Below are 19,995 nucleotides of genomic sequence, written 5' to 3' on the forward strand. Positions count from 1 at the left end.
AACTCTTTGAAAACACGGACTCTGGTTTTCCTCAGTGTGTTTTCCCGGTTTTCACTTTAATATATTAAGGTCTATAACAGTTTTTGTCTCATCTCAGTTGGTTTTCTTATTTCTGAGTTTGAGTGGCGATGTTGATTTCCTTGATTTTTTTTTCCCACAGTAATATATTCTCCATGTGATCACCTGGTTTTTCTCATTCATTCACCGGGTTTTGTTTGTGATCTTGCTGGTCTTTCATTGCACATTGTCTTTCAGGTGGTCATTGCAGAGTTTTCTTATTCCTTTATCTGCGTTTTGTCGGTAATATCATTGGTTTTCCCACCTGGCTTGTATCTCCGCGGTGAGCTTTTAAGTCATTTCTGTCACTTAGCTGAGTTTGTCCGTGATGTTCCTGGGTTTCTACTGTCGATTAATATGCGTTCCTATATATCAGTATTGTATTTGTCGCCTCCAGAAAGAATGTGCATTGTTTGAAGCATATTATTTACGTGTTCTATACTGTATCTGTATACTCTTAAAGGTTCAAACTCAGGAAACACACACGTAAGAAAATATGCAATGAGTGGCATTAGCTCTGATATCCTATACGCATTCATAATATCCTATGCTTCTTACTCTCCTGGCAATGCAAGTCGCTGCGTGTATGATATGGTCAGGAGGAGAAGGAGGAGAAGGAGGAGGAGGAGGAGGAGGAGGAGGAACAGGAGTAGGACAGGTGAGGGTGGGAACATATGTATACGTAGAAACATCTTGGCGGAGAGGACTGAAGGTAATACTGCATGTCCTCGCTCGTGCAACCTTCCACCATGGACCACCACCACCTCCACCAAGCGCCGCTCAGCCCAGAAGCCAGATTTCGATCGTATTAACCAACAACGTCCCTCGCGCCGCACACAAAAACGTGGGAGTAACGTGTGCGGTGACTTCCCAGGTGAAGCGGCGACGTGGCGGGCGCGGCCGGCCATGCAGGGAGTGCGCTGGGGAAATGTCAAGATGTCAAAGGACACTTGTATCTTGTCCAGGTGATAATATGTGAAAATTACAAGGATGCTTTATGGTTCTAGTCCCCAAGCGACCCTCCGCCACCCTCGTGTTGCTCTCGGTTTTTTAAATGATAGACTATATGCTGATTCATATTCTTGACCTTCATGTAGCTGGTTTTAAAGCCCACGGGAATGATTGCTTGGGTTTCTGAAGATTTTTATTTTGACTGATAATAGAAATTCTTCCTAAAATAATTCACTAGAATCATGGAAATCCTCTCGATAGCTTCCTGTGTTTATAGAAGCAATTGCATTGAAACACAGAAGGGTTTGAGCATACTGGCAAGCGACGGGAAAGTCTGAAGAGTGGATATCGTGAATAGAATGCGGTTTTTACAGTATTGAGAACAACAAAGGAGGAATAACTATATCACACACACACACACACACACACACACACACACACACACACACACACACACACACACACACACACACTAGGTAATGGGGTAGGAAAATATAAAAAAAAGCGCCAGGATCTATGGAAGAGAGACAGACATCTAATATATTGAAGGGAGCACATCATAAAAAAAAAAAAAAAACGTAATCCTTTGCTTCTGTTCTGGGAAAGTGGTTGACTGCCTGGCTGGTGCCGCGGCAGTGCCAGATGGAGGTGGACTGGTGGGTGGAGCAGACTTGGTGATAGTTATGTTAGTGATGGTGGAAGAGTAGCAGTAGGAGGAGGAGGAGGAGATGGACGTAGAGTTTGAGGTGCCGTGGGAAGAGCCTTGGGCACGCGCGGAGCAGGTGCTGGGCAAACTATATACCCGCCACACTGTGTGAATACTAAGCAGACAGCCTTCTCCTCCTCCTCCTCCTTCTCCCTCTCCTTCTCCTTCTCCTCCTCCTCCTCCTCCTCCTCCTCCTCCTCCTCCTCGTCCTCATCAGCTTCATACTCACCAATAGAGTTACCTGTTTCCTATTGTTTTTTCAAGGCTCCATCTCCCCATTCCATCTCTTGTCCTCCTGACCTCCTCATCCTCCTCTTCCCCCCTTCTCTTTACCCTCATTGCATCACTTCTCGCTTTCACACACACACACACACACACACACACACACACACACACACACACACGCTTCTCGGTTTCTCCTCTTCCTCCCCGTCTCCCCCCGTACCTCACAAAACCTTACCACCTTCCACCTTCCCATCGTCCCTCACTTCTTCCCTCCGTGCCTCTCTCTCTCTCTCTCTCTCTCTCTCTCTCTCTCTCTCTCTCTCTCTCTCTCTCCTCCGTCACCTGCCACTACTTTACCTGACCTTACCTGCTTGGCGGTTTTTAGAGGACGACAGACAGTTGCTCCGTTAAGTATCTGATCTCTCTCTCTCTCTCTCTCTCTCTCTCTCTCTTGAAGATTATTATAATCCCTTTTAAAAACACACACGAGCGCGTGTGAGCCATTATTCTTATATTAGTTCCGCTGTTACTTATTTCTACTAATGCTGCTGCTGCTGCTGCTGCTGCTGCTGCTGCTGCTGCTGTTGCTGCTGCTGCTACTGCTGCGGCTGCTGCTATTACTATTTCTACTACCATTACTGTACCACTACTACTACGTACTACTACTACTACTAAAGAAAGATTGTAGATGGACAAGCCTACCGAACTACATCTATACATACATACACATACATTCATACATACATTATATCTGGGCATTGGGGTGGGGAGGGTGGGTGAGGCGCCCGGGGGGAGGGAGAGCAGGTGTTTTCCCACGGTGTGGTGTGAGGGGTTGCCACACGCCGCCACGTGATGCTCTCCGCCGCCTCCACCCCGTGCCCGCTGTCACCCCTTCCCCGGGCCCTGGGCCTGCCCACGACAACAATAACAACAATACTGCTACACCGCCGCCACCACCACTACCACCACTTACACTATAATTTCCACCTTCTCCACCTTCTCCACCTTCATCCTTCTCCTCATCTTACTACTACTACTACTATTACTACTACTACTACTACTACTACTACTACTACTACTACTACTACTATTGCTACTACTGCTGCTGCAACTACTACTATTATTACTACTACTACTATTACTACTACTACTACTACCACTACTACTATTGTTGTTGTTGCTGCTGCTATAACAACAACAGTAGTAATAATAATAACAACAATGATAACGCTGATACTTCAAATCACGTTTTCTTCGTGCAAAAAATACAAAAAATATATAATAATCAACTCCAGGTGTCCTAATAATGATAATTGTCATAATATTTTCTTAAGCACCGCTAATTCCCAGAGAGAGAGAGAGAGAGAGAGAGAGAGAGAGTCGAGGTTGGGGGAGGGGGCAGACTACCTCCGTGCCACTCGGGGATTGGTCAGGCCTCACCCACACCTGCCGTGGGGGATAGGAGGCGGGAGGTGGTGGGGTCGGTAGTGGTGGCGGTGGGGAAGGAGGCGCCGCTGCTCTGAAGGAGGGAAGGGCAGGCGGGTTAGGGAGGCTGGAATGTTAAGTCCTGTAGAAGCATCAAGTGACGGTGGTGGTGGTGGTGGCGGTGGTGGATATAGCTAGTATTGATGGCAACTTTAATAGTGTATGATTATTGTTGTATTTGTAGTAGTAGCAGCAGCGGCAACTATAATACACTTACCTAATCTGAACAATCACACTAAATAACAAAAAAAAACATTAGAATCTCTCTTATCTATGCATACCTAATCCTCCTTCTCTCTCTCTCTCTCTCTCTCTCTCTCTCTCTCTCTCTCTCTCTCTCCGTCACTTCCAGGAGGTGATAAAGAGGGAAGGTTGTGATGAGATAGTGGCGGCGTTATCAGCGTGGGACTCAGTAGCGAACCTTGCTAACGCCTTCAGAGACGCTCGCTCTGATAACAGATAGCACGCTGCCTCTCCTCCCTAACCTCACCCTTGCTTTCTCTTCCACCATGCTGTCTTTCTGTACCCCAGTCATTTTACTCTATGTTTTGTCTACCTTCTCATCTTTATGTCAACTTTTCTTCTTCTCTTCGTCTCTTCTCTTTGTCAACTCATCTCCTCTCTAACCTCACCCTTGGTTTTTCTTCCATCATGCGAACTGTCTTTCCATATCCCAGTCTTTTTAACTCTGTCTATCTACTTGTTTACTTTCTCATCTTTCTGTTAACTTCTCTTCTTCTGTTCGTCAACTCATCTCCTCTCTAAACTCACCCTTGCTTTCTCTTCCATCATGCTAACTGTCTTTCCATATCCCATGTCTTTATTAATCTATGTCTCTATTTGTTTGTCTACCTTCTCATCTTTCGGTTAACTTTTCTGTCTGTCTATCTATATATTCATCTATCTACCTATCTATCTAATTTGTTTATCTATCTATTTATTCACCTATCTGTCTATATACTTATCTATCACTTTACTTGTTTATGTATCTATTTGCTTATTTATTAACCTGTCTTTTTATCGATCTACGGAAAAAACAACACTTTGCAAGGAATCTTAACATCATTTTATCCATTCACAACCAGTTACCTTTATTAAGACCCCGTTAGTTTAAACCCACCTGGAGAGGAATAAGACTGCTACATACATACGGACATACATACATGGACTCTGGGTGTCGGAAGAGTTACTGAATGTATACGTGTGACATAAGGCAGCTGGTGACATAGTGTGCAGAAAAAGTAGTAAGGGAATGAGCCGGTGTGGATGGGCCGGCACCTGGAGAGTCACCACCAGCTGGCGTCCCCAAGGATATGTTCTTGGGGCCCCGTGTTCCTTGCAGCTTACGTCCGCGATATAGATTTTTGTGGTGTGAGGACCCGTCTCTTTTTTTTAATCTGCCGTCAAAAGGATCATGTCTATTAAACAGGTAGGTTATTACTCGTATTTTTTTCCTTACTGACTTTGTTTATTAGTTCATGATGTTTTTGTGGTCTTAAGTAGTGTTTTTTTTTTTTTTTTTTTTTGTCATCTGCCCAGTGAAGGACCACGTCTATTTAGCAGGCTCGGTGAGATGACCCATTTTTGTTCTTTGCCTTGTTTTTCTTCATACATATTTCGTTTATTAGGTTTGTGATGTTTTTGTGGTTTCGAGAACAATGTTTTATTAACTCCTACAATATTGAGACTAATTTTTACCTTGACTTTTGGTATGATTGAGCGATTTCACTCGCATTAGGAGGGATCTATGGAGGACAGGCGATTAATGTGCAGAGTCTTTACTATTCTAATCCCCACATAAGTTTCTGAACCCGTATAAAATTGCTAAATAGCAACAAGAATCAATATAAAAACGCATCATGGTACTGAAGGGGTTAATCTGCGTCCAGAATGGGGATCATGTATTTATATGCGGACCTAAAGAGATGACGACAAGATCCAGAGTCGGCAATCAAAGCGGCAGATGAAGCAATGGGCTCAAGCTTGAAGAAGTGAAATCAGAACAATAAATGACTTCTAGAATACAGTTCAGTACGAGAAAACAAGAACAAACTCAGTAATCAAGCTGTTAATGCCGAGTCAAAAGAAAGCTTCGGAAAAAAAAAAAGATAGGTAGAATTGTCGATAAGTGATAGGTTAAGTAGGGAGTGACAGGCATGTTTTACACAGTGCTTGCCACGCGTGTAAAACATTTCCTTCTGTTTCCCTGCTGTTCCTGCTGCATAAAGATGTAGGTTATCAACATGACCTACTCTGCAAAACAAGGGGATAGTTAAAGCAAGAAGTGTTATTCAGAGTGCATGACAAATATAGATGAGCACATTGCAATTTCACCTGGTCTTTCTTCAGGCTGGCATTAGAGACCGGAACGCGCTCGCACCTGCCACCGCTGGGCATTGCGACACCTCAGATTGCTGGGAAGTGAAGCCAACTGAGGTTTAGTGCTGGGGCTGAGCATGAAAGTGGGGTGGTGGTGGTGGAGGTGGTGGTGGTAAAACAAGTGTGGTGAATAAAGGTTTACTGTATAAGACATACTAGTGTGGCTGTGTGTGTGTGTGTGTGTGTGTGTGTGTGTGTGTGGTGTTTACTACCTACCATCCATATTTGTGAGTTTGTTTACTCTCTCTCTCTCTCTCTCTCTCTCTCTCTCTCTCTCTCTCTCTCTCTCTCTCTCTCTCATAGTTTTTGTTTCACTTATTCCAGGGATCAATTAATCACCTTGATATTAGCGCCTGGGATGGCTGGTGTTCACACGACCATTAAGTTATCGCGGGGTGGCGGCGACCCGAAGGTCACTCTCGCACTTTTCACATGATATAAACCTCACCGGAATTGTCCATAAAACCTGCAAGACTCCGAGCACCTGGAGTATAATTGCAGGCATGTGTTTGTTACACTCTCCCCCTCCCCCCCTCCCTGTGGCCCCGTGTGTGTGTGTGTGTGTGTGTGTGTGTGTGTGTGTGTGTGTGTGTGTGTTAAGGGCAGGTGAGTGAGTAAAGGGGGGAGGGGGCATGGCAGGTGAAGCAGTTTCTGATTATCAAGTTCTGGAAAATCTCAAGGGAAGTTCAATCTGGCAAGGGACATGAAGGTTCTGATTGGTCACTGCGGCACGCTCGTCAAAACCTTCCAAACACCGCTGGGTGTCCACACACGCCCCACCAAGCGGTGACTCGGCTCCGGTGGTGGTGCCTCGGGTAAAGTCACCTCTCGTGTTACGCGGGACGTGCTCACCTCACGTCACTTTGTCGGACGTGACGGCAGAAAAGGGATTACAAACAGACCGGTGGAAACTCAAGTGGCAGGTGGCAGGAGCGCGGCGGGCATGCGACCAAGATGTTGCCAGACGAGTTTTTACCAAGATAGTCATTTCTTTCCCGCGGCGCTCATCCCGGTACTGCCCAACCCACACTTACCATCTCGGCGTCACACCCCTCCAGCTTTCTGGGTCGATTGTGGCCATGCGTGCGTGCCTCTCCGAAATTTTCAAACACAATAATAAAGATGTTTATTAAAGTAAACGCTGAGGAATGATGCACTTGCATAGATATCAAGTGTAAATGGACTTACAGCCAAGGGAGCGACCTACAGCATAGTGGTGTCCACGGCTCCGCGCTGTGTCGTAAGAGCAGGACCATAAGGGACACACAAGCCGCGGGATGGAGCGTGGATGCTGCTCACGAAACAACAAGGCAGCTGAAGGGATCTTTTCTTTTTTTCTTTCTTTCCCTGTTTTTTTCTCTTACAGATGCCACCTTGCATGAGAGAGAGAGAGAGAGAGAGAGAGAGAGAGAGAGAGAGATGAGCGTTTTGGTATCCATAATTCATAAGTAGTAGGTATATACGAATGCGTTGTTTGAAAGCCTACAGACTTACAGATACATTTGAAGGATTTCAGATATAAAGAAAGGGAAGAGAAATGCTTCACTGGCCGTAGCTATTCGTACTTAACCTAAGTACGTACTCTCATTCTGCGCGCACGTATCTTCCTCGTTCATTTTCATCAGCTTGATACCTTATCTCTTCTCTTGACGATTCATGATGTCAAACAAGATGAGGGAGGAAGGCCAGCGAACAGAAAGGTGACGAGAACACGAGGCGAAGAACCAAACCAGAATCTGACACTGGTGGCGTGACCGCGGTGTTTGTGGCTCGTGGGACGGCGCGAGGAGGAGGAGGAGGAGGAGGGCAGGTGTACGTAGGGTTGAAGGAGGTAGCAAGGCAGAGGTGGGCATGAAGTGGGGGAGGGTATGGCATGCAGGGTGGTAGAACCGTAGGGCATACGGCAGCGCGGACTCAGGCCACGCTAGTGTTCAGTGTTGTTCTGGCGACGGGAGGAGGAAGTGTGGTGCCGCCCTCGCCTCGCCTCTCCCCGGTAAGCCCCTCCCTGCTCCCTGCCCCCTCCTCCCCACACGTTCCCAGTAGGCACGCGACACCAGGGACAGTGTTCTCAAATGCTTATTGCTATTTTCAAAGCCCACAGAGGGAATGAATCTGCTTCTCAAGGGTGTTTTTCCCATCAATATTGCAGCATTATTGTCAACCCCATCAATAGAATCATGGAAAACACTTTTGAGGAGACCAATGACTTTCAGTGGAGACTGTTAAGTGCAGCCATGAGGAAACACTCACAGGGGAAGGTTTCGGTTATAACTACTTCCATTACAGCATCGTTTATAGCATTTTTTTTTTCAGCGGAGATAGATACACGAGTAAGACGCGCGATCCTCTGTTGCTGTCTCTGTTTACACCTATACGCAGGGGACTGAACAAAGGCTTAGGTACGCGTGGCTCTCTGGCCGCTAGCAGTCACCTCCTCTCCAGCATGGAAGAGAGAGCCCAGCAACCCAAAACAATGGGCATCCGTCCCATCCAGCAACAGGACCTGATCGCCTCCACTGCCATTTGCCAGTCTGCCACGCCGCTGCTCGTGCGCGCGTGTGTCAGGGATTACCTCATTAAAATGTGATCGCACGTTTTTGTCCTTCTACATAAAAAAGAAAAGAAAACGAGAGAACCTTCAGTGAGATCAGCTCATTGATATGTGATCACACGTTTTCCTCATTCGATGAAAAAAAGATAAGCCTCGGTGATTACGAATGAGCTCTCTCTCTCTCTCTCTCTCTCTCTCTCTCTCTCTCTCTCTCTCTGCAGGCTCTTTAAAGACCTCGAATGCATCTAAAACCCTTTGTCATCACCCTTATTACATCAATACCTAAACGCCTCCCTTCCCCTGAGGTACGCCGCCACACCACTGCTCTGCTCCACCACCGCGAGACGCCGACCACACCGCTTACAGATCCAGCAGACCACCACAGCTACATACGTTGTTACTCTTTATGCGCCGATAGACCAAACTCAAGCGGAGAAATAACAGTAAGCACGCGATCAGTATGCAAAAGATCCGATGGGCTGGGTTGTTGTATACCATTATGACAAATAAGGAGCGAAGAGCCAGTGAAGGGCGAAATAAACTCGAGTCAAGATTTTTATTTAATGCTGCACTTCTTGCTGGATTTTCTCGTCCCCGTGGGAAAGGAAAGAAGCTGAAAGCCTTCTCACTGGCGTATAGGTTCTCCTAGAGATACTACTACACACTCCCTCTAATGCCTTGAAGCACTGTATCCATTTCCTGGTCTTATTTCTACCCCTTACAATCTGAAGTGCAAGTTAGCAGGATATGAAGTAGTGTTTACCTGACTATTGAGAGGTTAATCAATATTCTGCATCACTGAGATGGCAAACATTCATGAAAATTCGACTACGCATGTCACTGGCTTTTAAGAGAGCAAAGACTATTTTCAAAGGCCACCAAGATCATTAACGACGTTCTCAAGAGTGTTTCTTATCGCAATAATGTAGAAATCTCGTTAATCTGTCATTAGAACCGTAAAAAAAACATCCTTAAAAACCATCGTAAGTAGTGTAGGTGCGGCGCAGAGGTGTTTCAGAGGGTCCTCAAACCGGTTCGATACGCACGCTTGAATGTTGGCCAAAGAAGCGGTGACTGGGCCTCGCTGGACAATGCCTCCAATCCTGATTGGTTTATGTAATACCAACGGACGAGAAAAAGCAAGAACCACAGCAGGGCAAGAGGCAGGACACTGAGTAATGGCCGCCCGAAGCTTTGCCCTGCCTTCTTCCACCTCCTCCTCCTCCTCCTTCTTTTCCTCCTCCTCCTTCGTCCCCACTGCAACCCCAAGCTAGCTAAAGTTTTTTTTCTTTTCCTTTTCCTGATTTTAATTGTTGTATTGAAGTTTAACTCGTACATTTTATACTTCAAGGTTCTTTCCTGGAAAATGTTATATTAATTTGACAATGTTAAGAGAGAGAGAGAGAGAGAGAGTGTGTGTGCGTGTGTGTGTGTGAACGCGTTTCAGGCTCCAAAAGACTTACTGTACATACAATAGCGTCTGCTGGTTAGCCAAGTTTTACAGAGGCAGAATTGATCGTAAATCGTGAGAGGTGAGGCGTGACAGGCGGTGTCACGCAGGGCAGCCAGTCACTTGTCACGGCACTTGTCACTCATGTAAGAGGACTGAGGTTTGAGTGCGAAATATTTCACTCCTTCAGTACCATGACGAGTTTTCATATTCATTCTGCTTACTACTTGGTGATTTTATACAGCTTCAGAAACTCATGTGGGGATTAAGATAGTGAAAACTGGTCATTAATCTTCTGACCTTCATAGACCCTTCCTAATGTAAATAAAATCGTCTAATCACACCCAAAACTCGTGGTAAAAATGTGTCCAAGTATATACTGAAGGAGTTAACACATCCATCAACCTTGAGTCTCGTGAACGCTACCAAGCTCCGAAAACACGCACTGGGTTTTCACCGCCATTCAGGGACACACACCACCTGCCAGGTCACCCCAGCCGCCCCTCACAGTGGCCTTTGACCCGGTGAGGATGGCATGGCGGGTGCTCGCTGTCCTCTGTTCATGATTCTTGCCCTGGTCAGGTTTGCTCGTTGGATTTGCAGTCAGTAGGAAGCGCTTCTGTTTGCTTTTATCTCCAGCAGTGTTTTTCCTCCTTCACCAACTCGCTAGAAATTAAACTGTCTGTATAGGGATCAGTAGGGAATGCCTCAGTTTGTTTTTATCCCCGATTGTGTTCTTTTTTTTTTTATGTAAGAGGAGGACTGGCCAAGGGTAACAAAATATAAAGAAAAAAGGCCCATTCAGTCACCAGTCTTTCATTTAGTGACCAGAATTTGAGACTGGCAGTATACATAGAGATCGGTATGAAGTGCCTGTTTGTTTTCATCTGCTGCAGCGTCTTTTACTACTTCACTCAGCCACTGGAATTGAGGCTGGAGGTATTGGGATTCGTCTTTCCCTCGTGTAGAGTGAAGGATTAAGCTCATCTAAAAATCATCACTGTTTCACTAAGTTGTTCTAGTCTACATTAGATATCTCTCGCTGTTTGAATATCTAAGTATTCCCGCGACGCTATGTACTTAATCTCCCTCCCCCCGACATACGTACAAAAAGCATCACCTAAGGTCCAGTCACACGCCAATCAGTTATTCAAACGCTTAAAAGTCTGCGGTGAGGCTCCACAACATGTGCTGCGCTTCACAAGATTTGTGAAGGTCTCCCATTGCGCTGATGTGACGTGACAGGGGTGTGACGCTGCCCACTGCCCAATCTTGCTCCTGTTCTTTATCATATCTTATCGTTCATGCTGTAAAGTAGCATTAGGGAGCCATGTACCATAACAAGACCGTCGCGCGACATGAAGGCGACAACTCAGTCCCATTTTATTTACTAACGCTCTGGTGTTCTCATAAAGACTATATTCAAAGACCACAGAGATAATTATTCAGGCTCATATGTGTGTTCTAAATTCTAGTGACACAGGATACCCGTTAAACTATCACCAGAATCACGTAAACCTCAGTTGTTTCCATCAGAGCATGCAGAAAGATGTTAAAATGCATACACTTTCAAATGACAGTAAAAGGAAGCATGGCAGGGTTCACTACCAGCTGTCTTGACCTAAAAACAACCCCCCCTACAAGACAGGCGCGCCCCGCTCTTCGCCCTTGACTGCAGGTGAACCTACACGTCAGGAACCAATAGTTAGGAACACCTGGTGCCTTCAGTACCTAGACCCGTTTGACTTTCCGTGCACGCGGCCACCTGGAATGGGCGGGGCCACGGTGCCAGTCCTCCCGTCTTTCTTAGGCACTGTCCTCAATGTTGCCGCTTTACTTTTTGCCTGAGATTTTTAACCTTGATTCGTGTGATCAAGATGACTGGTCGAGAGGCGTCTTGAGTCTGGCGTGGCGGCCTTGCTGACCTTCGCACCGCCCGATACAGTATATATAGAGCAGTGGCATCGGGCGGCGGGTCGAGCCTCTCCTGGTGGGGCTCGTGGGCACTCGCCTCTCACTCCTTGACTCGTGCGGGGCCCAGAAAGACATCCTGCGTGTGGCTCATTACTCTGATGTGCGTTGCGGCGTACAGATCAGGGCACCGCACTCCGGCCAAGTGATTTGAAGCTAGCCGACTCACTCACTACTCAAAGGTGACGACTCGTGGTGGTGTTCGAGCTTCAGACTATGCCGTGTTTAAGTGAACCTTATCAGAATACACTCGTCTGTCTGTCTTTAGAAAATTGTGATCGTATAGCAGACATCAATTCCATGTAGGTGATGCACTGGACTTGTACATATATTAGTGAAGCTTGGGGAATTTGAGTTTGCCCACCACATTACTTATAAATCAGTTCGTGTTTGAGTGAACCTTATCTGTTTGTCTGTCTTTAGAAAATTGTGATCGTAAAGCAGACATCAACTGCTTGTACACCTATGTAGATGATGCACGGGACTTGCACTGTACATGTTAGTGAAGCTTGGGGAGTTTGAGTTTGCACACCACTTACTTATAACTCAGTCCTCCTTGCAACCCAATGCCATTCTCTCTCTTATGTGTCTCGTTTTCTTTCACAGATGACATTGTGAGAGGACTATGCAGGCATCCAAAGAACCACACGACCCCTGTCCCGCCCTACCTGTCCTATGAGTCTTCCTTTCTGCATTTCCAACAAACTAGTCTTCCGTCAACCACGCTCACGATCTCCTCAGTGCCAATGAAATGCTCACCTCCCTTGGGAAAGATTAATGAACTAGACATCACCATCACCACCATCACCATCTGGGCAGCCAATCCTTTGCTCGGTCCTTCATTATCATCACTATCATAATAACATAAGGCTGGGGTATCTTCGCTATACATATATTTCTGTTTCTTGCAACATCCTCCCCCTATCACTGTCTGTCCTCTCTCTTGCCCCACTCCCTCACCTCCTCCCTCGCTGTGTGCCCACCTCACCTTGCCTGCAGCGGTAAGGAGCCATGGAGGAACACTCGTCAGTCGAGGTCGGGAGGCACGCGGGTGCGGACGCGGGCGAGACGGAGGTATGCCGCTCCAGCAAACCAAAACAGCAATTACTCCAAAAACCACAGCAACAGCGGCACTGGAGCTATCTAGACCAGGAAACTGATTGTCCAAACGAATACGAGGAAGACGAAGACACATACCCGGAGGAAATGACGGCTGGAAGTAGCATCAGTAGCAGTCATCGGGCCGCCTCCGTCTCGCCCCAAGCCTGCTCCATGAACAGAAAGGTAAGAGAGTGAGTGGCGCCATGCAAGAGAGTGTCTGGGAGGTTAGGAATAGGGAAAGGAAGTCCTGAAGGAATGACAGGATAGTAAAAGAAGGCAAGGGAAGGGACTGGTAGATAAGGGAATGGTGACAAAGAGATAGATGATTGGAGAGAAGATAAGACTAAGAAAAAAAAAAAAAAAGGATTAACAGCATAAGGATATCAACAAAGGGCGAAGAAATGGATTGATAGACAGGAGAATGACGACAAAGAGGCGGGAAGCGGAACATAAGGTATTGGGAAGGTAAGAATGAGCAAAAAAGAAATGACGGCATGAGATAAGGATAGATGTTGAGAAAAATTACATAGACAGAGAGAAGAGAACAGAGAGATGGAGGAACATGGCGTGGTAGGGAAGGTAACAATGAGGAAGATACGAGTGACAGCATAAAAATTGACCGTAAATGGATGGGCGGATGATAAGGGGAGTGACAAATACACAGAGGAATACTAACAAACACACAGAAATATAGACCATTCAGACAGCGAAGAAAAGGATGATTTACGCCGAGAAAGGACAAAGTGTAAGTGAAAACCAGGCAGGCGAGGAGGAATACGACAAACAGACTGATGGACAGACAGACAAACACAAGGACACAAGGATGCTGGGAAAGAGACAGAGCTCAGGGATAGACATTAGCGAGGATGAGGTTTGGCAATAATGGGGAGAGCACGAAAACAAGATTGATGAAGAAAACGTGGGATGCCCCGTCTCCCCCCGTTTTGCGCCCCAAACCTCCCACCATTCCCCAATCCCCCTTCCCCTGCGGCACTCCAGCACGCCCTGAGGTTGCCTGATGTGCGTCGGGAAACAAGCAAACAAAGACAGTTCATTTAGTATTGGCATCACATCTCCTTTGCGTTCCTTTAAAGTAAGAGGGCTTCTCTACTTGTGGCCTCCTGACTCCAAGCCATAACACGCACTTGCTCGGAGATACCATGCACGGGAGCTTAACGTGCAGGTAGAGTGTGTGACGCAACAGGTCCAGTAGGTGTGACGGGCTTATTAATTCGAGGAGGAACACCACCATTTAGTCACCCACCCACGATCATACAAGCCCCGCCCGCCTGCGAGGATCGAGAGACAGGGAGAGGAGGAGTGAGAAAAAAAAGTGTTGATGTCTAGCCTCTGCCGTGCTGCCCATGCACCGCTCACGCCGCCATGATCCTCACTGCCTTCACTTGTGCTGGAGTTTTGCGTCTTTCGATGCTGCTCCTTTGTTTCCGCAAAGGACAAGGTGACAAGTTTGAACGTTTACAGGAGGAATTCGATACAGGTGGTGGTTTGGGTGAAATTAATTGAACGAAAACTTTAGAGACGTGTCGTAACATAAATTCAAGTACATAGGGAGGCAAGAAGGAGGAAAGATTAGATGTCTATGTGGGAGGAGTTGGATACAGACAATGGTTTAGGAGAAATGAACGATGACGTTAGACTTGTAGTAGTTAATGTTACACAGGTGTGTCTTCCCCTCACCACTTCCTTGTTCTTGCCCCTCACAGAGTAACAAGCCTCTCATGGAGAAGAAGCGCCGCCAGAGAATCAACCGCTGCCTCAACGACCTCAAGTCCCTGGTGCTGGAGGGAAAAAACAAAGACGTAAGTATCCCTGGCGTGCCCTATACTTTATAACAGTGTAACTAGGGAAAAAAGGTTCTTGAGTCCTGCGGAATATACATTGTGCAGGTGATATGGTCGTGATTGGGGAGTATTATCCCAAGGCTTCATTTTATTATGAATGTGTGTTCCCAAGCTTGCTCTTTCCCGCAGCCGTCGCAATACAGCAAGCTGGAGAAGGCGGATATTCTGGAGATGACGGTGAGGCACGTGCAGGCCCTCCACCGCCTGGGCGTGGGCAGGCTGAGCAGCGGCGGCGGGCGTGTGTTGGGTGGTGACGAGGAGGGTAAGTATAGGGCGGGCTTCACTCACTGCGTGACGGAAGTAGACAAGTATCTGAGGTACTTGTCAGGCCTCGGTGACCTCCCTCAGGATGTCCACAAGAAACTATTTGCTCATCTCAACTCTATCGCCACTTCCGTCACCTCCAACGTGAACACCACCACCACCACCGTCCAGAACAGCGTCAACGTGATGACCAACCCCATGCCCTTCATCCTCGTGCTCAACACCACTCCGTCCCAGCCGCCCGCCACCATCGCTATCCCCGAAGCCGCCGGCAACTCGCTCGGCGCGCAGCCTGCCGTAACGCTGGTGACCACGTCCAAACTGGACAGCTTAGACAGCTCTGTTTCTCGCGGTGGAGGCCCTCAAATGATGCCTCAGCACGTGAACGGTGGAGACGTGACGCTGGTGCTGCCTCCCACCCACCAGGTGATCCCACAGAGTCACGCCAGAAACCAACCCAGCGCAGCCCTGCAGGCCTCGGCACCAGTCCTGACGGCCATCCTCACTTCAGATAGAGGCCGTTGTGCCCCTCCCACCGTGGTGCAGCCGCCAGCACTCTCCACCAGCAGCGAGGACTCTGCATTGGGCCCCGACATCCTGGACACGTCTGACAGCGACATGAGTTCGTCGGGACTCAGCACACCCTTGTCCTCCATGAGCAGCGCAGGCTCCCCCGCTCCAGCTGACGACGCTGGCCGCTCCTCTCCTCGCAGGCCTGCAGGCTCCAGATCACCCCCCTTCAAACCTCACAACTGGAGCAGCGGAGTGTTCAGAGAGGAGCTTGGTGGGTCTTCATGCCACAGCCGTCCCGCTGTCCGCCGCCATCCTGTCTTAGCCCCGAAGCCCACGCAGGGGGTATGGCCGCAGTGCCCTGCTCCGCTGCCCAACACTTCCAAAAAACGGAAGGATAAAAGTCCACCTCCTCCACCTGCTGAGCCACAGTCTATGTGGAGGCCTTGGCACTGAGCGTCATGGCAAGACACGGCTGCAACAAGAACCACCGCCGCCTGCAGCCTCCCGCACCTCCACCGGCTTCTAAGGAGCATCAGTTTTGTCTTCAAAGGTCAGTCAAGCACTAGAAGCTTTCTTTCTCATTATTTCTCCCATCACTCTGTTAGTCGCCTGCGTTCTCCAGGCACTCGACCGTTGTGTACCAGCTAGCAGCCCCTAGAGGGAGCTCCAGAGGGCACCACCACCCGCACCCTATCTCATGATCTCATGTTATTGTCCCACTGTGAGTCTGAAGGCCACGCTGGGGGTGGATCATTCTCCGTCATACTCAGCTGCCCAGGCGTGCACTTGCCTCAGCAGCAGCACAGCAGCCAGTCAGCAAACAGCTGTGTGCTGCTGCTGCCACGCCTGGGCAGGCGATCCCCCTCCACCGCACATATTTCCCCCCATCCTCCCCACTATACCGACCCCCGGCGCCTTGGCCCAGGCTTCGTTTGTTTGTTTTGGGGTCTTTAAGACACTTTGTTATACGCTTAACCACACTGGGCCACTAACAGGCACTTGCTACTGCACGTGTGTGTTGCACTGCACCCTGCACCTTGCACTGTGTGTGTTTTTCTTGCACCTGTACCTTGCACCGTGTGATTTTTTACTGCACTTTGTACCTTGCACTTTGTACCTGCACGCCCCGCACCCCGCACCTGCACCACATTACCTCAATGAGGAGACCCAACGAGGGGCCGCGCGCCGGAAGCCCCTGGGAGAGCGCGCTCCCCACAGTGCCGCCTCGAGGCGATGTGGGGAGCGCTGCTCTTTCTTCAGCACTCACACAAATCAAAACTTGGTGATGAGGCTTCCATTAGAGCGCTACAACACCCTGCATGGCTCCTCCTCTGCACCTCCAGACACGGGAGGAGCCACCAGCCTAGCGGCGGCCCCTCGCCTCGCCTCCCGCTTACTGTGGTGGTGTGTAAACTGTGATTCACCGGAACCCTCGTGCCGCCTCTCCCCGTGCCATACTGCACTCCCCACTCTCACCCACCTCCCCCAACCCCGCTGACCTGGCGCGCCTCCTCGTCATGATGGTAGAATACTTACCTCGTGTCAGTTTGGAGGCGCTGCACCATCAAGCAGTATTTTCGTCACGTTTATTAGATGGATTATTGTTATCTCAAGATGACACTGCTCTTTTCAAAAGACAAAATTTCATAATGCAGTGTGTCCTGGGAGCTGCCAGGTCACCATGTCTCCCAGTCACGAGAACACGTCCCCTGCCCCGTCCTGCCGCCCTGGCCCGCCCGCCCCGCACCTAACCCGCTACACTGGTTCCCTCTGCTGCCGGCCTCACTCCGTCACTTGTTCCTGCTGACCCACCGTCTAGTCATTATCCCCGAGTATATATTTCCCTATATGGTGTCAGGCCGTGTGTTACGCTCAGCTCTGGCCGGAGACAAGGAACACAACCAAGGCAGCAGTGAAGGACACAGCAGCAGCAGGGAATCCGGCTCCATTCTTAAGAGACAGTTCAATGTTTTCTTTTCTTACTAGTGTCATTTTTTTAAAGATATAAACGATGTAGTATTTATGGTTGTGCGTGCGCGTGTATGTACAGTACGTAAATGATATCGATGGGACGGTAGTCAGGGAACACCAGTCCCCCGGCTGGCCGCGCCAACTCCAAAAACTAAACAGATTAAATGGAAGAGCAAAGTACGTTTATTTGACACTAACGGCCACCAATGTGTGGTACATACGTACATACGTGTTCTCTGAAGCCCCGGAAGAAGGAAGCAGTTTTTGGTGAGAAAGAATCCCTCGGTTTTGGCGGCCACTTGTAAGTAAGCAGCTGAGTATTAGCTCTACTAGTCACCTCCTCCTTACGGTAATTACGAAGCTACAGCATCTCGTGACGTAATGGTCATTTCTTGGTAACTAGGCAAGTGATTCCGCTCATACAAGAAATGTCGTAGCTGTCTGGTCTCTGTCAAATTGAGATTTCCGCTCCAGCAACGCGCGCATGCGGGCGACAAACAAGTTCCGTGGCAGGACGATTAGGGCGGAGGGCGAGGTGGGTAAGGAACTGTTTACTTTAACTCCCCTCTCCTGGATCACTGGTGTGACATCATGGAATCTTGCATGCTCGGCAGCCCCTTGTAATCACCAAAAATGTGTGTGTGTGTGTGTGTGTGTGTGTGTGTGTGTGTGTGTGTGTGTGTGTGTGTGTGTGTGTGTGTGTGTGTGTGAACACGGGGCTTGGAAGGAATCAGCATGTCTCAGTTGTGGCTCAAGAGAAGGCTGGTTTCTTGACGTCACAAAGGCTCACCTTCACTCCCTTACCCCCTCCCCCCTCTCCCTCCCCACCTCTCCCACCATGGCTCATCTACTTATTGAAAAATGTATATTATTTATGGATTGTTGAATTAGTCAGTCAGAATTTTGTTGATATGGACGTTCCCATTTATTTATTTATCACCACATGTGATGCTACCGTATGGTGACGTCATCGCCCACTACACACTGGTCACTCATCACTCGTTGTTACGTGCACGCACTTCACCGAGGACGATGTTTGGGCTTTTCTACTTAAAATGAAAAAAGAATATATATTTTATATAATTTATTACTGGCCGAGGGGCCCCGGTTCCACTGTGTATTAATCTGTGATTTAAGTGTGATGGATTCTAATGTAATTAAAAACAAGAAAATTCACCTTTGTTTAAGTTAATATGAAACCTTCAGTGTGTGTGTGTGTGTGTGTGTGTGTGTGTGTGTGTGTGTGTGTGTGTGTGTAATAATGATAATAATAATAATAATAATAATAATAATAATAATAATAATAATAATGATAATAATTAATGGTTCATTAATGCATAACGCAGCCGAGAGGATGAAAAATTTACATTGAAGGGACACATAGTAAAAGCAAATAATTCTAGAGTATATGCAAAACTCCAAACGTCAGAACTCCAGCAGTTAATTTAAAAATGACGTCTGAAAAAGCCTTGTAATTATGAAATTAGGAATAATTAAAAATAAATATTTGGGGATTTGTACTTAGGGTGCAAATAAAGACATGAATCTCAATGTGTACGTAAAGTTGATTATGAATTGATAAATTTGACAATAGTAGAAATAGTGCTTTTCTTGTAACGGTCAGTGGTGGGAGGTGGACTGGTCGTTGTGGCGGTGGGGCGTCAGGGGCTAGGAAGTGACGGTATCTTGGGTTGTTGAGTATGTGTGTGTGTGTGTGTGTGTGTGTGTGTGACAGCTGCCAGAGACAGCGGCATCTTCATTGACGCTGTCCTTGGTGCTCGCACCATTGCCTGGTCATCTCAAGAGCGGCGCCCCACACCCAACAAGTGACAACTCCCGGGCGGCGGCGAAGGTTGCTGGGCCACGCACACCTGCCCTGCTCAGACACGCCGCCACCGTGAAGGCAGATAATCAGGTATTTTTTGTATAAACTATCGACAACTTTTCATATAAACAAACAAGTGATTTTCACATAAGAATTATTCAAGGCAGAGGATGCGAGCGGCAAACCCACAGGCTGGGTAGGCAAATTTCGTATAGGTATTGTCTGGTCGGCCCGCGCTCAGCTCATTGAGAGTGATAATGTATGTTCTTGAGAAATTCGTGAATGCATGCAATTGATGGTTATATATATTTACTGAATGGGTGAGCTATAAATCCTTTAGGAGAAAGTCATCATCGGGTTAGCAGGTAGACTATGCTGCCGCGGTGTTATTGCAGCTTTAATGCCATCACGTGCTATTCAGGTGGCAAGCCGTGCCCATCATTATACTGGCTACAAAAAATCACTAATCCACATCGTATTTTGCTTATCTATCGCGCAGTCACTAAATGCATTGCTATGTGAGATAATTCAGGCAATTATAGCGATGTTTTTGTGACATTTCACCTCAGTTCGTCATCTCAGTGTTTCAACACACACAATGACTAGAAACTATCAATACTCAAACACTGATGTGATCAGAGTTCCTCGAGACACGGGGCAGAGATTTGTACGTCAGTTTATTTC

At 47.7% G+C, this 19,995-nt stretch overlaps 1 protein-coding gene across 2 annotated transcripts; it reads left to right on the forward strand.

The window, feature by feature from the left end:
- The first annotated feature begins 7,700 nt into the window (after window positions 1-7,700).
- Window positions 7,701-18,662, forward strand: LOC123515381 (transcription factor HES-1-A-like). 2 transcript variants are annotated; one of them, XM_045273901.1, is made up of 4 exons: window positions 7,701-7,796; window positions 12,382-13,059; window positions 14,601-14,696; window positions 14,868-18,662. In XM_045273901.1, the coding sequence occupies exons 2-4, from the start codon at window positions 12,787-12,789 to the stop codon at window positions 15,966-15,968; spliced, it is 1,470 nt and encodes a 489-aa protein (XP_045129836.1). In that variant the 5' UTR covers window positions 7,701-7,796; window positions 12,382-12,786; the 3' UTR covers window positions 15,969-18,662. The 2 variants fall into 2 exon arrangements, with proteins under 2 accessions (XP_045129836.1, XP_045129837.1); XM_045273902.1 differs by lacking the exon at window positions 7,701-7,796 and adding an exon at window positions 11,819-11,957.
- The last annotated feature ends 1,333 nt before the right edge of the window (window positions 18,663-19,995 follow it).

Source organism: Portunus trituberculatus, chromosome 39, assembly GCF_017591435.1.
Source record: "Portunus trituberculatus isolate SZX2019 chromosome 39, ASM1759143v1, whole genome shotgun sequence".
In the NCBI taxonomy this organism is placed as follows: Eukaryota; Metazoa; Arthropoda; class Malacostraca; order Decapoda; family Portunidae; genus Portunus; species Portunus trituberculatus.

Bases quoted from the DNA above. Each gene is read 5' to 3' on its own strand.
- LOC123515381 (XM_045273901.1), top strand. From the start codon at position 12,787: ATGGAGGAACACTCGTCAGTCGAGGTCGGGAGGCACGCGGGTGCGGAC. The intron at 13,060-14,600 runs GTAAGAGAGTGA...TGCCCCTCACAG, and splicing joins CCTGCTCCATGAACAGAAAG to AGTAACAAGCCTCTCATGGA. The intron at 14,697-14,867 runs GTAAGTATCCCT...TCTTTCCCGCAG, and splicing joins TGGAGGGAAAAAACAAAGAC to CCGTCGCAATACAGCAAGCT.